The sequence below is a fragment of the Passer montanus genome, unplaced genomic scaffold (assembly GCF_014805655.1).
Source record: "Passer montanus isolate IOZ18808 unplaced genomic scaffold, ASM1480565v1 scaffold15, whole genome shotgun sequence".
Taxonomy (NCBI): domain Eukaryota; kingdom Metazoa; phylum Chordata; class Aves; order Passeriformes; family Passeridae; genus Passer; species Passer montanus.
In genome coordinates this window covers 11,389,899-11,407,487 of record NW_024362051.1, presented here as the reverse complement: position 1 = coordinate 11,407,487, position 17,589 = coordinate 11,389,899, and the positions used below count along the sequence as shown (strand labels likewise).

The window sequence follows — 17,589 nt, the reverse complement described above, 5'->3', positions numbered from 1 at the left end:
CACTGCCTCCACACGAGGTCACCAAAGCTATTGCAAGTCTAATATTTCAGGGATTCTTCTGGGCTGCAGTTAGTGCCTCCCTGATTCAATGTCCCATTGTCGTTCACCAGAGAATAACACAATTATTTGGATCGGTTTGGAAAGTCACTCTTTGAATGGTCAGGCTAGAAGAATAGGCAGAAGGCAAATGTTCCTGATTTGGAGGTATTGGGGGTATTGTACCAGGGAATGAGGCCACAGTACCTCTGTGCCATTGGTGTCCATTTTCAGGATGATTTGTAACTAACAATGGCCTATTGTACTTTTCTTGGGTCTGTGTCCTAAAGCAAATGTTCTTTTGGTTTATATAACCTTTTTGCCATTTTCTGCTCAGGTGTTTCTGCAGAACATGCTGTTTTACCCTTGTTTAAGTGTTACTTGGTTATCCTCGGGGATAAGACCTGGATATTTTTTTTTCCTTGTGGACTTTGGCAGCCTTTCACTTGGACTGTGCTCTGACCGCTGGCTTTTGCAAGCCCTTGCAGTAAAGCTGTCAAGAGCCAACTCAATGGCATTATCTTGGCACAGCCAAAGCCTCCTCTGTGGAGCTCATTGTCTGGTGACACCAAAGGCAAACAAGAATTCAAGGAGGCACGAAGTTGAGATTAAGTCAGAGCCATCCAAGGAAGCAGCCAAAGGGGTTAGAGGACAGAGGTTTCCACACAGGACTCACCAGTAGGTTTCATGTTGAAGTGCATAATGGAATAAATCACTAAAACTGGGCCAGGAAATGGGAAAAGCCTGACATTGGAGTTTAAATATCCCCCAGGCTCAGGGGGTGTTTTATGAAGCAATATAACTATAAAAATAGGGCAGCCTTCTCAGTGACACCATGGTTTTCTGTGCCTTGGAGTTGTTTTTCAGCTGTTCCACGGTTACTTACTGAGTGTGTGTTACTTAGATGATTTCTTTCTGCTTTGTATTGGAAATGGCCTCAAGTTGCACCAGGGGAGCTTTAGATCAGATGTTAGGAAAAATTTATTCATGGAAAGGGTTGTCAAGCCCTGGAAAAGGCTGCTCAGGGAAGTGGTTGAGTCAGTTACCCTAGAGAGATTTAAAAGATGTATAGATGTGGTGCTTCAGGACGTGGCTTAGTGGTGGCCTTGGTAGTGGTAATGGTTGGACTTGATGAGCTTAAAGGTCTTTCCCAACATAAACAATTCTGTGATGAGGCAAAGATAAGCACATTCCAGAGAGAACATTAAATTTTTGTGGCTTAGGAGAGAGGTAGAACAGTACCAGGTTTCAAGTGCCACTAAGAAACTTGAAAGGTGGTGTCAAGGCACAGTGGACTGAGCTGAGTGCCTGCCTTGGGCAGACACAGGAAGGGCTGGATCTTTCTGTGGTGGGAAACAGAAAAAGGTGACAGAATAGTTAACATTGGAAGGGACCCCTGGAGGGCATCTGGTCCATCCTCCCCAGTCAAGAAGTCCCCAGTCCCCTTAAGAGCTCAGTGCTTCCCAAACTGCAAACAGCAGCCACTGCAGTGTGGGTGACAGATGCTTTAGTGCTGCTCAGGTGCAGGGTGCTGCAGAGCACTGGGGCTTCCTTACTCACCTTGAGCTGTCTGAGCAGCTTCAAAATAGTCAGGTTTGTCACAAAAACAGTTCCACAGTCATGCTGGGAAAGCTTGGGTTTTAACCTGGAAAGAGGCACTGAAAGGATCAGGGGTGAGCACGGACTTAGTCCTGCTTTGGTGTGCTCTTATTTCTGCACTCCTGCCATGAACAGAAGCAGCCTTATATCCTCAGTCAAGGATAAAGTGAAGGAAAAAATGACTTTGCAGAGCCTGCTAGGGCTGCAGCACGAGGCATCTGAAATGCAGTGCTGAAATGCAGCTGGTGCCACTCCAGACGCTGCCTGGCAGCCCTGGCTCTGGGAGGGGGATGGAGCTGCCAAGGCTGGACCAACTTTGACGTGTTTCACACTGGTGATGATCCAGCCTCAGGATCTGTGACCTGTAAATGTACCAGAACATATCGCAGAGGCCGTGTTTTAAAAATATAAATGTCCTCTCTCTTTCCGTGTTTGTCTGACTTATCTTTATAGTGTTATCAATGTTTTCTGAGTCTACAGTCATTTTTCTTGTAACTCAAAGAGGGGGAAGAATGAAGCAAATAATTTAAATTTTGATTGATAAGTGGAATGTAGAAAACAATACTTAGTCCTTTCACATTTAGCTTGGAATTTTTTTCATCTTTATCAGCACTCACACATCTGCAACTTGAAAAAAAAGCCCCACAACTTTTCCTTGATCGTGGCTGTACCTAAACTTCCTTCAAACCTGTTATCTAAAAATCTCTGCCTTTCAAAATTATGTCTGCTGATAATTTGCCTTGGTTTAGCTATTTTTTCATGTGCTGCATTTGTTAGTGAGGCATGTGGATGGGCTTAGACACTCTGTCACTCTCTTGAGGGATGCTGGAGAGTGACAAGGCTCATCCCACTGATTTTTAAATATTCATTTCAGAAGAATATTTAAATTATTTTTAAAGCATTTTTATAACCATATGTTCCTCAAAAAAAAAAAAAAAAGAAATCCAGAAATAATTATTCAAACTCATTGTATCAATTGCACCATCCTATTTAACTGACAGTTGGCAAAGAAAATAGTTTGGGAACTTAAAAAATTTCCTTGGACCTCTGTGTTTAAAGAAATATATAACCCTGTTATGCACCCATTTCATCCATCAATATGTTCACACTCAGGCATGTTCATTCTCTTGCTGTAATTTAATGTTTGATACAGTTTTATTTGATTCTTTGCCATGCCCTGGGCTCTGGTTGTGTGCTCTCCGTGGATCAACGAGCAGGGAGGCAAAAAGCAGAGAGCAGCAGTGGAAGGAGCCTGTCTCCAGCTGGCAGACATCCACACAGCCCAGGAGGGGTTTCCAGATTTTCACCAGCTGAGGTGAGGCCCCATGATTTTAAACATAACACGAAACTGCAAGGAATGAGTGTTCATACAGTGTGCTGCTTCTTGCCTGTTTTTCATGCATAGAAGTAAAACATTAATTTTGTTCAAGCCCCCTGAAAGGACGAGGAATATTTGGATGTATTGCTTGGAGCTCTTTCTTGCATTGCCTTTAAAGCTGGGCTGCAGCCTCTGCCCCAGGGCCATTGCTGAGGATGGCCAGTCTGGGCCCCCTGACCAAGAGCTGGAGCAGATCTGTGGCACAGATGGTTCCACTTACACCAGTGAATGTGGGATCTGTGCCTATAAAGTGTCATTGCGATGGAAAGAACATGTTTTGTGACTGACAGTTCCCTAGCCCCTGGCCTCTCCCTGTGCTTTTCCAATTTATCCTCCTTTTCTCCATCTCCACTTGCTGTTTGTGCTTGGGGGTAAATCACGAAGATTTAGCAGAGGGAAAAAAAAAATAGCTGAAGAAAGTATCTGGGGTGGAAATTCAAATGATGCAGCACATTCAGATGGCAGAGGTTTGTTGACTGATAGGTTTATAATAGTCAGAGACAGCAAAACCACTTCATTGTTGGTGGTTAACTCAGATGAACTCCCCATCCCTTGCATCATTTGGGAGCTTTATGTCCATTCCCAGCACTCGTGTCCCTTTGGGAAAACGGTCAGACTGAGTCTCTAATGGCAGAATTTCTCTTCCTCAGAGAATGTGGGACACTCAGAGCTTTGGGAGCAGCAGTCCTCCCAGTGACTAAGAGGAAGGCAAAGGAAGAGGCAGCCTGAGCTCCCATTGCTCTTGGTGGCAGCATCCCAAGCGGTGTCAGCCGGGTGCTGAGCAGGCAGAGCAGGATTGGATGTCAGTGATGCAGATACCTTCTGTTGACATTTTATTTGGCAGTGATTTAACACGAGCTTTCTAATATTGCTGTTCTCCACAGGCTGCATTCCAAAGTAGGAAGGGAAGGAGTGCAAAATGATGCAAAATATGAGACAAGTAGGAGAAATATTTCTTTGCTATAGAAGCATTCACAAACAACCTCCACTGACAGCAGCAGGAAAGTGCAGAATAACACGTTTCAAGACCAGAAAAGGAGGCACACAAAGCCTTTGCAGAGATCAGTGCATTCAGTTCTCCTGAGATAAGAATGTTTTGTCAGATTGCAAATGGGGCAGTGCCCAAACCAGGGGATGTAGGGACCCTATGATCACGTATAATATAGCAGTTGTCAGGCATATATAACTTACTAAGTAAATACCTGGTTATTTTGGGTTACTTTGCTACTGCAATAGTTCAGAGAGGGTAGAATTCCTGCTGTCTACCTCAGTTTTACTGTAAAATGGTAAAATCCTGTAATTTGGCATCCTGTGCCTTTCTGTCAGCACCAACTGTGCTTCACCCATGTCCAGATGCAAAGAATCAGCCAGTGGTCTCATTAAAGCTCAGCTCTGCTGAATAAATGAAATTGTTGCCCTTTCTTTTGATGTTAATAATGAAGATGTGTTCAGTGGTTATGATGCTAATAGTTCTTCAGCTATAGAAATTCTTTCCATCCAGTTCAGCCTCTCCCAGCCAAGTGTTGAAGCTATAACACCATGATATATCCTGCCTCTCACCCTCTCCTCCCTGCTGTTCCCACCAGGAAGAGCAGTGGATTTTCATTCTTAACCTATTGCCTCTCTCTCTTATTGCTGCTTTGTTTACAAAATCATTCTTAAAAACCAAACCCTCATTTATCCCATATCCCAGGGGTCCCTGCTTTTATTCCCACACAGGGAAGCAAGGACCTTCACTTGTCTTTTCCAAACATTGATCCTCATATGCATTTTTGCTGGTTTGTTGGCTGGTGAGGTGAGACCTGGGGGCATGTTTTTGTTTGGTGTTCTGCTTGCTTCTGTTCTGCATCACCCCATCCTGTGGTTCCACATGGGAAAAAAGGTTTGCATGGGGATGTGATCCCCTGATTTTTCTTGGGGCTGAGTGATGCCTGCAGGTAACAGAGGCCCTCCTGGATGCTTCCTCCCACATGGGATGTGTGCAGGGGGACATACCCTTGAAATGTTTATCTAACTTAGCCCTCTCTTTACAGCAATTCCTCTGCTACGTGTCACTGTCTAAACTATGTGTATAAACTTCTTCCCCCCTGGTTTCCCCAAGCTGGGCAGAGCCTCAGCTCACCCTGTTCTGATCTTGCATGAAGCAAATCCCAGATCTGGACCCAAAGGGTTCAGTTATGGATTTATGGATGTTTGCAGATTTATGGATGTTTGCAGACAGGGTGCTGGTCCAAAAGCCCTGAGTCCAAGGCTTTGCCCGTTTACTCAGGGAAATTCTCCCTTGGTTACCTACTGCTCCATGTAGAGCTTAGGAAAGTCACCCCTTCTGGGCTCTGATTAAGAGCATGAAAGAAAACTGTAACTCATTTACAGCCATGCCTGCCCAAATCCCCAGATTGTGTGTTACTTACCAAGGGGAAGGAGATGTAAACATTGAAGGTTAATTACCCTCTTGTCAAGAACACTTTGTGATCTATAGACATATCTGTCAATCTTACAAAACAGAACTGAGGGGAGTGAGCACTGGAGGCATGTCCCCATGATAAATTAATGAGACTTGGCAGCTCACTGTGAAGAGATGATCCCTGTGCTTCGAGTGAGACAATAACCTGGCTCCCCAGCCAGCCTGGCCACAGATTTTGTGCTGCAGTCACATCCGGGGTGGTTATCCCTCTGTAAACAAACCCTGCAATGCAGCTGTCCAGGGATCAAACCATCTTCCTTGAGGCCTTCACTTTGCTGCTCAGTGTGCAGCAAGTGCTCATCCCAACCACACTAGATCACTTTTCCCAGCCCTGCCTGCCAGCCAGTTAAAATATCTTACTTCTGCCTCTGTGGGCAGTGACACTCCTTGGTGGGTCACAGAGCTGCCTGAAATCCGAGGGACACAGCCACAGTCCCCCTGCTGTGTGCTATTCTGGTGATGTGAGTGCTGCTACATGACTGGTAGCTTGGAAATGTGTTCAACTATTCCCCTGGTTTATATAACCTCAAAGCAATTTGCTTTCATAGCTGAACATGCTTATTCGTTCTATTTTAACTGTGCATTGAGCTATAAATAATGTCTCATTGCAGATAAGAATCTATTGAATTTTATTATTTGTTTTTCTACCTTGGGAAGATTTTCTCCTGAAGGAGACTTTCCCAGCCCGAGCAGGGAAGTTGCCTCATTGACTCTGTCCTGCCAGGCAGCCATGAATGGTGTCAACCCCAGGTCAGCTGCCACTTCCCTGCAGCCACCTCCTCATTGTTCCTGCTTGGGCTGTGGCAAAGATGAGACGAGTGCTCAGTGATGCAGAGCTGAGATCACTGAAGTGTCAGGGAAACTGATTAAACCAATGATTTCCTGTTCCCCTGATCAGCTGCAGGTTAACACCTCTGTGTTTGCTCCAGCCCACCTTCCCTGCAGTACATTCACTTCAAAGAGCAATAACCTGGGTCAGTGTCCAGCCAAATTGTGTGGGTTGCTGCCTCCTTTTTCTGATGTTCATTGTAGCATTATCTGCTTCCCCATGAGTTACTCCTGCCTTCTGCAATGGAGCCCTGACCTGACATCCTTGTCATCCAGAGACTTCTCAGAGCACAGCACGAGCTGGGGAGGTGAGGGATGGAGATGTGTCCTCAGAGCTGCTGCTGAGACACACGTCTGGTCCAGGGGCAGCACAGCAGGGAGGTGGATGGCATTTTGGCACCTGGTTTGCTGTGGCACAGATAACTTTTCTTGAGATTCAAATGCTGATGCTCTTCTGGAGAAGGGTTGTGGTGGCAAAGTGCTGGGCTCCTGCAGAAGTGAGGAGGCTTTGAAATCATTGAGAGCTAATACTGTCTTGAAATTTGGATGGTTTAGTGTGAGGTTTTATTTTAACAATTATTTTAATCCACTCTGCTGTACATGTTACTGGTCACCCACTGTAAAAACATTCTTGGAGCTCTTTGTACAACTTACCTTTAGTGACCTAGTAAAGGCTGCTGGAAAACTCTGAGAAGACTCTCCTGGGTCATAGAGAAATATTACATTTTTTTATTAATAACAGCTATTTATAGGAGACAGAATTATATAAGTACAACATAAATAGAATAATTCAAGTTGTAAGGGATCTCCAGAGGTCTCTGGCTCAAACCCTGATCAAAGCAAGGCCAAAGTCAAAGGCAGGTCAGGATGCCCCAGGCCTTTCTTTTTCAATTGGGTTCTCAACAGCGCTGAGGAAGGACGTGCATGGCCTCTCTGCTTTCTGTGCTTGATCATCCTCATGACAAGGAGTAATTCCTCACATTCATTCAGAATTGAATCCCTTTGCCATACAGCTTAGAGAAGACTTTGGCTCTGCCTTATCTCTAACCCCATCAGGGAGCTGCAGACAGCAGTGTGATCCCAGCAGTCATCTATTCTCCAGGATGAAGAAGCCCAGCTCCTTCAGCTTTCCTGGAATGCCCTGTGCCCCTGTCCCTGGGCAGCCTGCCTGCCTCTGCTGGACTCGTTCCCATGTGTCAACATCTGCCCTTGTAGTGGGGCCAAATTCATTCAGTTCATTGCATAAGTAATGTGAAACCATGTCAGCCTTCACCTGCAGGGTACAAAGTTCTGCACATGGTCTTATTAGTTCAGGAAAACATCCACTGGCATTACCTGGATCAAGTTCTATTTAATAAGTTCATAAACACATGGATGTGTTTTGATAGCGAGATGTTTTTAATCATATCAGTGACTTTGTTTGCTTTATTGCTCAGTTCAAATGAGGCCTCCAAGCACTGGGTAAGAGGCAGAGCTTCCATTTTGTGCTGTGCTGGTTTCTCCAGGCGTGTGGCTCAGTGCAAACAGTTATTGGCCACACTGTGGCCAAAAGAAAGCCAGAGATGAAAACTGTAGCCTGAATTGTGTTTAGCAGGCATTTTGGAGTGATTAGAGGCATTTTCATGAAAGAGCTGCAACTAATCGGTATTTCCCACTTTTGCAGCAGTTATTTGTTAATTAAATAATGTGACAAACCCCAGGAGTGCTTAGAAATTAAATGATGTATTAAATGATTTGCCATTTATTTATCAATGTGTTATTTATGCTGAGGAGCTGCATATCTGCTAAGAAAATTCTTCAACCTCAATTTTGATTCTTCCAGAGAATATGAAATCAATACTGAAAAAAAAATGTAATGGGAAATGTAAAACAAGAAATTACATGAGTAAGTCAGAGAGGATGTTGTTTAATGTCCATACCCTGTCATAGGCAGGGACATCCCACTGCCCCAGGCTTCTCCAATCCCTGCCCAGCCTGGCCTTGGACACTTCCAGGGATGGGGCAGCCACAGCTTCCCTGGGCACCCTGTGCCAGGGCCTCACACTAAGGAATTTCTCCCTAATACTTAATCTTTACTTTAATCTTTCTGCTTAAAGCCTTTCCACTCCCCCTTGTCCCACCACTTCATGCTCTTGTCCAAAGTCCATCTCCAGCCCTCTTGTAGGATCTCTGCCCTTGTGCTGGCTGCTGCACACAGAGGATTTTCCTTTAGCCAAATGGCCATTAGCCATATGCTGCATCTGACTTTGAGGATTAGAAGACCATAATGAAGTGGATTACAGCAGATCAGTGGCAGGATTGCAGACCAAATCCTCTTTCTAACTGTTCTTCCAGGAGTGGCTAAGGCCTGAGTGACCTGTCCTGCAGCATGAGCTTAGCCAGCTGTGGGATTTTTCCACGCTGTTATCAGAGGCAGGATAATCTGGAGCTGTAGCCCTGGGTGGGGAGGCTGTGGATGCTGAATGGCTGCAGGCTGTGCAATTGCCTGACAGCTGGGGATTTCTGGGTGTCACTTTTGTGGCTTGCCTAGGGGGTACCTGAGGGGTTCAGGTGTTGGCCAGTCACCACTTAATTGTTGAGTCTCCTTGAAGTGTCTGTAGGTGAGAGAGAGAGAGAGAAAGGATCTGCTGGACATCCAACAGGCATTGTGGTGGTCAGAAAATCTGAGTTGCCTGGGCCAGTGCCAGACCTGGCGCTGAACCCAGGAGTTGAAGTGGAAATTTTTTCTGTGGTGTAAGTTGTGCCAGACTTTGGCAGGAAAATGCTCTCCACTCATCAGGAGAAGTTGATCTTGCCCAAAGGACAGCACTGTCCAGGGCTGGGGCTGTGACGGCTGGTGTGGATGGTTTGGAGAGGTCTTGACTGGAGGAGGCAGTGGCAAAGTCCATATTTAACCCAGAATGATGTAGCCCCCTCCAACCCTGCAGAGCCTGCCCAGGTAAAAGCAGCAACTGTGACACGTAGGGAGCAGCTGCAGTAACTCCTGCACATGCTCAGGGAAAAGTGTTTGGCTTCCAGAGATGCTGTTCACAAGACACATCAGGGCAATATATCCTGAAGATGTGCCAAATCTGTCTGAAATATTCATGCATGCTCCCTGTAATTTATAGAAACAATCACAGCAGCATAATTATTTCGATGCTTCTCCCTGTGAAGAATCTCATCTTTTAGATGTGAAAATGTGACCTGCATATCCACACAGCCATGCTGTGGCCTTCTGGGTGTGCCAGGAGAGGTGATTCCATGCACTATCCAATATATCCATATATATATATGGATATATATATATATATATGTATATCCATATGTATATATATCTCCATATAGTGTATATACATCTATCTATCTATCTATCTATCTATCTATCTATCTCTATATCTATATCTATATATCTCAAAATATACCCTTTAGACTACTGTGGTGGATCAGACAACACCATATTTGCTTGGGGTGAATTTCAGTGATTTCAGGTGAATTTCATTTGTCTTATGGGTGGTACCTGGCTCATTAAAGGCAGCCGCTGTAAAGCACCTTTTGCTCTGCACCTCCCATAGTTCTGAAGTCTACCCCGGGCACAATGCTTAGCTCCCAGGACACCCCAAAAAACCCCAAGTTCCATTGTCATTTTGAACCTGTGAAAGGGATGAGGAACAGGTTGCAGGCAGAACCCACTCCTGCAAAATTACAGCTACTAAAACAGCAGAGGTGCAGACTTGCTCTGAGGCAGGAGCAATTTGGAGATGACACAAAGGCTGGTGGTGTGAGACAGACAGGGAAATGGGGACAGATTCTATATTTTAAGTATCATTTTCTAAAATATCTGCAAGAGGAAAGGACCAACTGTACTTTCAGGTGTAGCTGGTGCAATGTAAATAGGTTCCAAATCTTCAGTGCCTTTTGTTCTTCAGATGGCTTGGCAGAACACTCTGAATCCATGTATTTAACTGGGACTGGGTCTGTAAATAAGTGCTCCCTGTTGCTAAGGTTCAAGTGACATTTTTAGTGGCATTTGACAGATTTTTAACCTGCTTTCAAGTCTTCTACTGAGCTTTTCTATGCCCAGGCAGTGAAACTGTCATGAAGCCTTTAGCTTTACTCAGACTGATGCTGAATGCCTTTGGATTCACAGGTTGGACACAGTCCTGCCAGACATGCCTGACAAAACTTAACTGGTGCTGCTGATGGCAAAGCCACACCTGACCTGTGTTTGCACCTAGAAGTGATTATCTGGGAATCTGGGGAGAAAAACCCACCCAAAACCAGAAAGGAAAGCAGAGACTCAGCCTGGTCTGCAGGCAGGGTGGTGCTGCATCCTGCCTAAGCTGCTCCCTGATGGGAGATGTTCTGCAAGAGACAAATCAGTGTGGCCTGCTCTTTACTCCCCTCAGTATCCTGTGCTCCTTACACTTCCACTAGAATCCCAGAGAGGTTTCTTTTGTCCAAGAGGCTGTTTGTTTTCTTTTGACCACTCAGGACTTGTCTTGATCTATTAACCAGGTGTCCAGCCAAAATCAATTGCCTAGCAGACGCAGAAAAGTCAAGACCTCCATAAATATTACCGGCCTCATTGTGCTGGTGACAGATTCTGCAGGTTGTTTTATGTTACAGTTGAACAGTTTAGACATTGCATTTGTATATATTTGCAGCCAGCCCTGGAGGGACCATCTCGTGAGCAGAGTGGGAGCAGGCAGCCTGCAGACTCCAGACACCTCCACCATGACCACGGCAGGGCTTTTGGTGCTGCTCTCCTTCGCGCTTTGCTGCGTCCCAGGTGAGTCACTCTCCAGGTGTCTGAGTCCTGGCTGTCTTCAGAAGGATAAGGCAGAGGATTCAAAGAGAGAAAATCTCCTTCAGAGGGCTCTGCTGCCTCTTGGCATCGTGCAGGTTGCAGGATTGTGTTTCAGGACAGTCCTCCGTGGCTCGCTGCTGTAGCTGATGGATTGTCAGAAATATAAGTAACAGCAAGTGGAGGTCTGTGCTGGCAACTCGTGCTGTTTCACCTTGTACACTGACGTTCTCACACCATTACACTGTTTAGATTTCTACAATTACAGCAAAATGGATGAATACTTGAAATAAGGCCATGAGAAGGGGGTCAGACCCCCAGTAACTAATAAGGAAAATATTGTAATGGCACAAGCAAGTTCTCTGCAAGACCCTGGCAAATTTCCTGCAATGCTCTTTCTGCTAATGGAACAGCAAGAGATGAAAACAAGCCAGACTCTGATGTTCTCACTGCATATTCACAACTGATGAAATTACAAAGCCAAAGATATTTTTTTCACACTCGCTTTCTTTCAAATGCATATTTCTGTCAACAGATGCTGTATATATTTGCTTATCCTGTAGGTGACTATTTGCATTTGTCTCTGTTGATTCAGGTGTATTTTCAGATACACAGCAGCAGTGCTTTAGGGTCAAAACGGATATGTAAAAAGATAAGGAAGGAAAAGCTCTTCTGTTTTCAATTAATAAATCTACATGTCTCAGAACAAAAAAAGAACAAAGCTATTCAAAAAGCTGTTTCCTCATAGCCAGCAATAAGCAATGCTATTATGCTTATCAACATAGAGAAAAAAATCATACATAGTTTATATAGTTCAAAAACAACCAGTGGAAATCTTTCATCTTGGTCCTGCACACAGGAATTTTATATCCATATTTCCAGCTTTAATTGAGGTCTTATCATATTGGCTTTTGTTCATACTTTCTGCCTCTTTTTTCTTTTCCAGATACTGCCTTTGGGATTGAGGTAAGTGGAAGATTTCTTTCTGTCACCTTTCTCAAGTATGTGGTCTAATAAAGAAATAACCAAAGGAATGGGAAAAACCTCCAGCCTGTGGGTGCTCAGCTGTTTTTCACCTAAGTGTCACACTTGGGTCACTGTAATCAGATTCTACAGTGTAAAACATTAAATTATGCTGCCCTTGGCTGTTACATCCATGCTGTAGGTTAATAATGTTTTAGTGGTAATGATAAAATGTTTTTGGATTAATTAATTTTTCAGCAACTTTAGACTGGTCTAAGCTTTAAGCTGGAAATATATAACTGGTTCTAAACTGAAGCAATAGACTGGTATCAGAACCCACCTGAGGGCAACCTACTGAAAGACTAAAATACTCTGAGCTGATCCAGCTTCCTCACAGATCATTAGTCTTGGTCTTCTGAAAAAAACCATGATCATTGTATTAAGAATGAAAAAGTAAAACCAGAAGTGCAGTGGAGGGGCCACAAGAATTGCAGAACTAGGAACCAATGGAGAGCCTTTATAAAATAATGTCAAGTGAGCATGAGACAGCAGCACTGGTTTATCCCATCCAAGGGGCTGCATGGTTATAGCTCTTCCCTCCTCCTCTTCTTCTTCTTCTCTGTGGGGACATCTCTGGAGGAAGAATTCTCCTGAATGACCACAGCAGAAGTTTGTGCTGCGGCAGTGAGGACTGGTTGTACCAGCTCAGTGTCCCACACACAATGAGAGCTGTGAACGTCCCAGGTCCTCTCAGCCTGTTGCTGTGATTCCTCTGGCAGGTGGACTGCAGCACATATCCCAACACCACGAACGAGGAGGGCAAGGAGGTGCTGGTCTGCAGCGAGGCCGTCAGCCCCATCTGCGGCTCCGACGGCGTCACCTACGGCAACGAGTGCCTGCTCTGTGCCTACAACGTGTATGTTCTGCGTGGGGACAGCGTGGGGACAGCGTGGGGACCCCAGCCAGCACAGCTCAGAGCTCCTGGCAGCACCACAGCTCACCCATCAGTGCTCTGTCACACGTCACCTGTGTCAATTCCTTTGAAATGAGCTTGGCTATCACGGCACAGCGCTCAGGCAGAGCTTTAGTCACTGTGTCTGTCTTTTGTTTCTGTAATTTATTCAGGTTTTTTCTTCTCTGTCTCAAGGAGTGGCCAGGTGATGGCTCTGAGAGCACATCTCATCACAGCAAAAGGATAGAGATTCTCTGCTCAGAGCTGCCCAAAATGGTCCTAAAGCTTCCCTGGGTTTTACATCCCTGCCAGCTACTCAGCTGATGAGGGAGGGTAGCTCTACCTTTTCAAATACGTGTATAAAAGAAGCCTGACTGAGAAAGAGTTGGTTTTCCTTTGTAGTAATTCTACACATAGGATGTAGCAAGACATCTCTGCTGAACTTCCTAACATTTGTCTTTTCCTCTGCAGAGAATATGGAACCAATGTCAGCAAAGACCACGATGGAGAGTGCAAGGAAGTTGCCCCTGTAAGTTAAACCAAGGGCAAAACAAGGGGTGTGTCCTGCTTGTGAGTGGCCAAAGGTGCTTATTGAAATAATTCAAACCCTAAACAAGAATACAGATGAGCTGCCAGAGTCTTGCACTGGTCCCCTCCAAGTGAACTGTCATCATGGTGACGGACAGAAAAGCTTTTCTCCTGCTGTGGTGCATGGCCAGGCAGACACACTCACCAGATCCACTTGTGTGCTGTAAGCAAGGCCTTCAGCAGGGCTTTGTTTGTTCCCTCGCCAGGTGGATTGCAGCAAGTACCCCAACTCAACCTCTGAGGATGGCAAAGTGGCGCTGCTGTGCCACAAAGACCTCAACCCCGTCTGCGGGACCGACTGGGTCACCTACAACAACGAGTGCCTGCTCTGCGCCAGGAGCCTGTGAGTACTGAGCACGGGGACCTGGGCTGGGCTCCTGGACTGCTCTTTTGGATAGCAGGACTTCTACCAAGGCCTTTTCTGTGAGCTGCTTGGACTTTCACCCTCCTCTTGTCCTCCTGACTGAAGCTTGTTTTCCTCTGTCTTTAGGAGGAAAGCTGTGCCTTGGGTCTGGACAGAGAAGTAGAGGGCTGGCTGGGGATCTCACACAGGACAGGATGCTTCTCTTAACTCAGTTAAAAGGGTCTGCGTGGCAGATGCTGCCTTGCAGAGGGCAACAACTCACTCAGGGGGCATTGACAGTGTCACACAGCCTGTCTCCTCATCCATCCTGTCCCCTGTCCCTCACATCCTGCTATAAACCAGCTCTGGCAGGCAGTGACACCACCTGAGCTGGTCCCTGGAGCCACATGGACCTAAGCTGGGTGCCTCCTGTATCCCATACATTGTGCCTGAGGCTGCTCAGCATTTCTGGATGATGGGTTCAGCAGAACAGGTTGCTTGTAGAGCTCCCTAACACAGGTCTCTTCCCTTCCCAGGGAGGCTGGAGCCAGTATTGGCAAGAAGGCTGATGGTGCATGTAAGAAGGAAATTGTCACAGTAAGTGAATTGGGTGGTCAGGGGCTGGGTTTTGGTCCTGCTGCTGTCAGGGGAAGCACTGCCAGTGTCTGCAGCAGCCCTCAGACCAGCAGTGTCCTGCAGAAGTGAAACAGCTGCTGTGCTGCAGAAGGGGAGAGATTTTGCTTTCTCTGCACGTAATAAATGTTATTTGTGTGAACGCCAGGAAAGGAGCAGGTGACTGCTCAGGAAGGGATGAGTAAAGAGTAGTAGAACGAATCTATCAGGGCAGAACTGTGAATAAGAACAGAGAATGGATTTTGGGGTCAGCCCAATGGTCCATCTAGCCCCTGGCAATTTGGTGCAGAGCCTGCTGCTGGCAGGGGCTGTGAGCATTGTGTAGGACAGAGTGAGAGTGCAGAATGTAGAGAAAAGTGACTTCTACCCTTCCAAGTTCCAGCTGTTTTCAGGTGGAGGACCTATCTGTGATTTCTTTGCAGTCACTAAGCCTTGAGAGATTTCTCCTCCATGAAATTCCTCAGCCCCTTCTGACCCAGACACATTTTTAGCCCTACAGTGTTCCTCAGCAAGTGTAGCACCCATTGCTCCAGGAAACAGAATCCCACTCTTGCAGTATCCAGCTATGTGCTGATCTTCCAGTTTTAAGACTCCAGAAGGAATAGTGAACATTTACAGAGGATCAGCACTCCATTTCTCCAGACTCCAGTGTTTTTCCATTTAATTTCCTGGCCAGCTTGGGAACACAGAGCACCTGCACCGAGTGAACTGCTGCTGCTTGGAAATGCCATGGCCAGGTTATGATATACATCTCTTCAAACAGGAAATTATGATCTATTTTTATATTATTAAATTCTCCTGGCATGGGAGAAACTGACACCTCAGTTTATATCAGATGTGCAAGGAAGTTAATTACTTTTGGTAAGATTGGTATCACTAGCACTGCAGCTCTAGCTCAGGGTTCAAACCCTTGTGCTACTGACTCCTCCACGTCAGACTCTTTTATTTTTATTTATTTTTACAGGTTGACTGCAGTGACTACCCCAAACCTGTCTGCACACTTGACTACATGCCTCTCTGTGGCTCTGACAACACAACATACAACAATAAGTGTGTCTTCTGCAACGCAGTCGTGTATGTAAAATATCAGTGATGTTTCTATTATCAGTTGCCTCCTGTGGGCACAAGTTTGCACAGTTTCTCCTCTTTTGTTTCCTGGATATTGTTGATTAGGGATTTGGGGCAGGAGGGAATGCCAGCCACCGTGTCAAGCATTCATTTATTTTTTTCATTAGAGCATAAAAAAAGCTACGGCTGCTTTGTTAGTGTGAATGGCTTGAGGAGCAGTTAACCTAAATGGAATTTTTCTTGCATGTTTCAAAGGAAATGAAATTCCTTTCTTTTTAAAATTCCACTACAGTTTCCCCACAGATATTTTCAGTTTTAAGAATGAGTTAAATTGTTTCACTCATGTCTTAATAATCAAATAGTAAATGGGATTATGAGTCTGCAAGTGCCTTGGCTCTGGGGCAGGATGCCATCTGACACCATCTCTAGGAGCCATCAAAAGACAGATCATAGCAGGCAGGACTCTGTGTTTAATTCATCCTTTCCTCTCCTTGCTTTCAGGGACAGCAATGGGACTATCACTTTAAGCCATTTTGGAAAATGCTGAGTATCAGTGCCAAGGGAATTCACCACAGGATCCCCACTGGAAAATCCCAGATAAAGATCTCACCTCAGTTCATGCCACCCTCTGGGGAACTCAGCTCACTCCTGATTTTCTTTCTCAATAAACTAAATCAGCAACATTTCCCTGTCTTCTTTCATGTGTTGTCTCATAAAACATTGTCTTGATTTGTTGGATGATGATAGTGGGCAGAATAGGTTACGTGCTCAAAGCTCTGGGATAGAACCAGAACATAACCTTGCTCCCCTCCCTCTCCTGAAAGGCAGAAAATTAAATACAGATGCTCCAACCCCCGAGCTGTGTGTCTTTGCACATAAATGACAATAATGTCCCTGCATTAGTGCTCAGACCCTTCAATGTTTGACATGGGACAGGGCTGAAGTCGTGACACAGGAGGGTCTCTCCAAAGGTGCTCCTGGTGCATTTTCCTGGCCAGCAAAACCCAGCCACACCTTGGTGTCACTGCCCAGAGCTGATCCCTGGCTCTGTCCCCACCTGAAGTGCTGCTCTCTCAAGGGCACTCTCGTGGCAAAGCCCATATTGCTCAGACACGTGCATTGTCTCTGTCTATTTGTCTGAGTCCTCCAACTGAGTTATTACCAGGTTTTTCTCATCTTGGAGTCGTCCTTTAACACCCTTCAAGTGTTTTGAGATTAATGCCTTCCTAGGTGTGGTGCCTACTCCTGCCTACTTGTCTTCTCTCACTCTTCAATTACACAATGTTCCTTGCCAGCCCAGGGAGTATTTCAGCAGTGTTTCAAAATCCAAGGACAAAGTATCCTTCTGTTTCTGAGAGTGTGACCTGTCATTGGTGTATTGTGCATGAAATTTATTTTGCTTTTGTCTTCAATACTCTGTTTGAGTATTGAATTGGGTTTTGGTTTTTGGTTTGTTTTTGTTTTTTGGGTTTTTTTTTGGATCCACACAAGAGAGGCATAAATAAATTGGGCTTATCCCTTCTAAAATGTAATGTCTCCCACATGCATTTCTTCTGGGAATTAAAGGGAGAGGGGTGCTTGTTCTCCTTGATGGAGGTTGTCACAAAAAGCAATGCTTTGGTGGTAAACCAAAGGATTTATGTAGAGATGGGCTTCCAGATTGGGTTCAGCTTTTCTAGGATCCATGCTAGGGTCTCAAATCATTCTGTCATCATCATACTAAAAGTCTATTACTGCAGAGCTAATGGCTTTTAGGGGAAATAACAATTGTAAATTTTTTTTTGCGTAGTCCCATAAAAGTTTCTCCATCCCTTGTCATTTCCCAGGACTCCTTTCAGTGTCTGGGATGTCCTCTTGCTTGCCTTCCTGGTTCCTTGTTTTCCTGCTTTCACTGTAACTTTGTGATGTTTTGCTTGGGTGAAGCACAAAAATAAAAGGAGAGCCTTTCTGC

At 45.3% G+C, this 17,589-nt stretch overlaps 1 protein-coding gene across 4 annotated transcripts; it reads left to right on the top strand.

Moving 5' to 3' along the window:
• The first annotated feature begins 2,779 nt into the window (after positions 1-2,779).
• On the top strand, positions 2,780-16,440 carry LOC120498560 (ovomucoid-like). 4 transcript variants are annotated; one of them, XM_039701481.1, is made up of 9 exons: positions 2,780-2,950; positions 10,952-11,076; positions 12,038-12,057; positions 12,834-12,970; positions 13,478-13,535; positions 13,801-13,937; positions 14,474-14,534; positions 15,535-15,644; positions 16,146-16,440. In XM_039701481.1, the coding sequence occupies exons 1-9, from the start codon at positions 2,808-2,810 to the stop codon at positions 16,183-16,185; spliced, it is 831 nt and encodes a 276-aa protein (XP_039557415.1). In that variant the 5' UTR covers positions 2,780-2,807; the 3' UTR covers positions 16,186-16,440. The 4 variants fall into 4 exon arrangements, with proteins under 4 accessions (XP_039557415.1, XP_039557414.1, XP_039557416.1 ...); XM_039701480.1 differs by having other exon boundaries at positions 16,140-16,440; XM_039701482.1 differs by lacking the exon at positions 2,780-2,950 and adding an exon at positions 10,207-10,259 and having other exon boundaries at positions 16,140-16,440.
• The last annotated feature ends 1,149 nt before the right edge of the window (positions 16,441-17,589 follow it).

What these genes read in the sequence shown, in the direction of transcription:
- LOC120498560 (XM_039701480.1), top strand. Translation starts at nt 2,808, where the DNA reads ATGCCCTGGGCTCTGGTTGTGTGCTCTCCGTGGATCAACGAGCAGGGA. An exon ending in GTAAGAAGGAAATTGTCACA is followed by an intron (nt 14,535 to 15,534) that starts GTAAGTGAATTG and finishes TTATTTTTACAG; the next exon opens with GTTGACTGCAGTGACTACCC. An exon ending in GTCTTCTGCAACGCAGTCGT is followed by an intron (nt 15,645 to 16,139) that starts GTATGTAAAATA and finishes CCTTGCTTTCAG; the next exon opens with GGACAGCAATGGGACTATCA.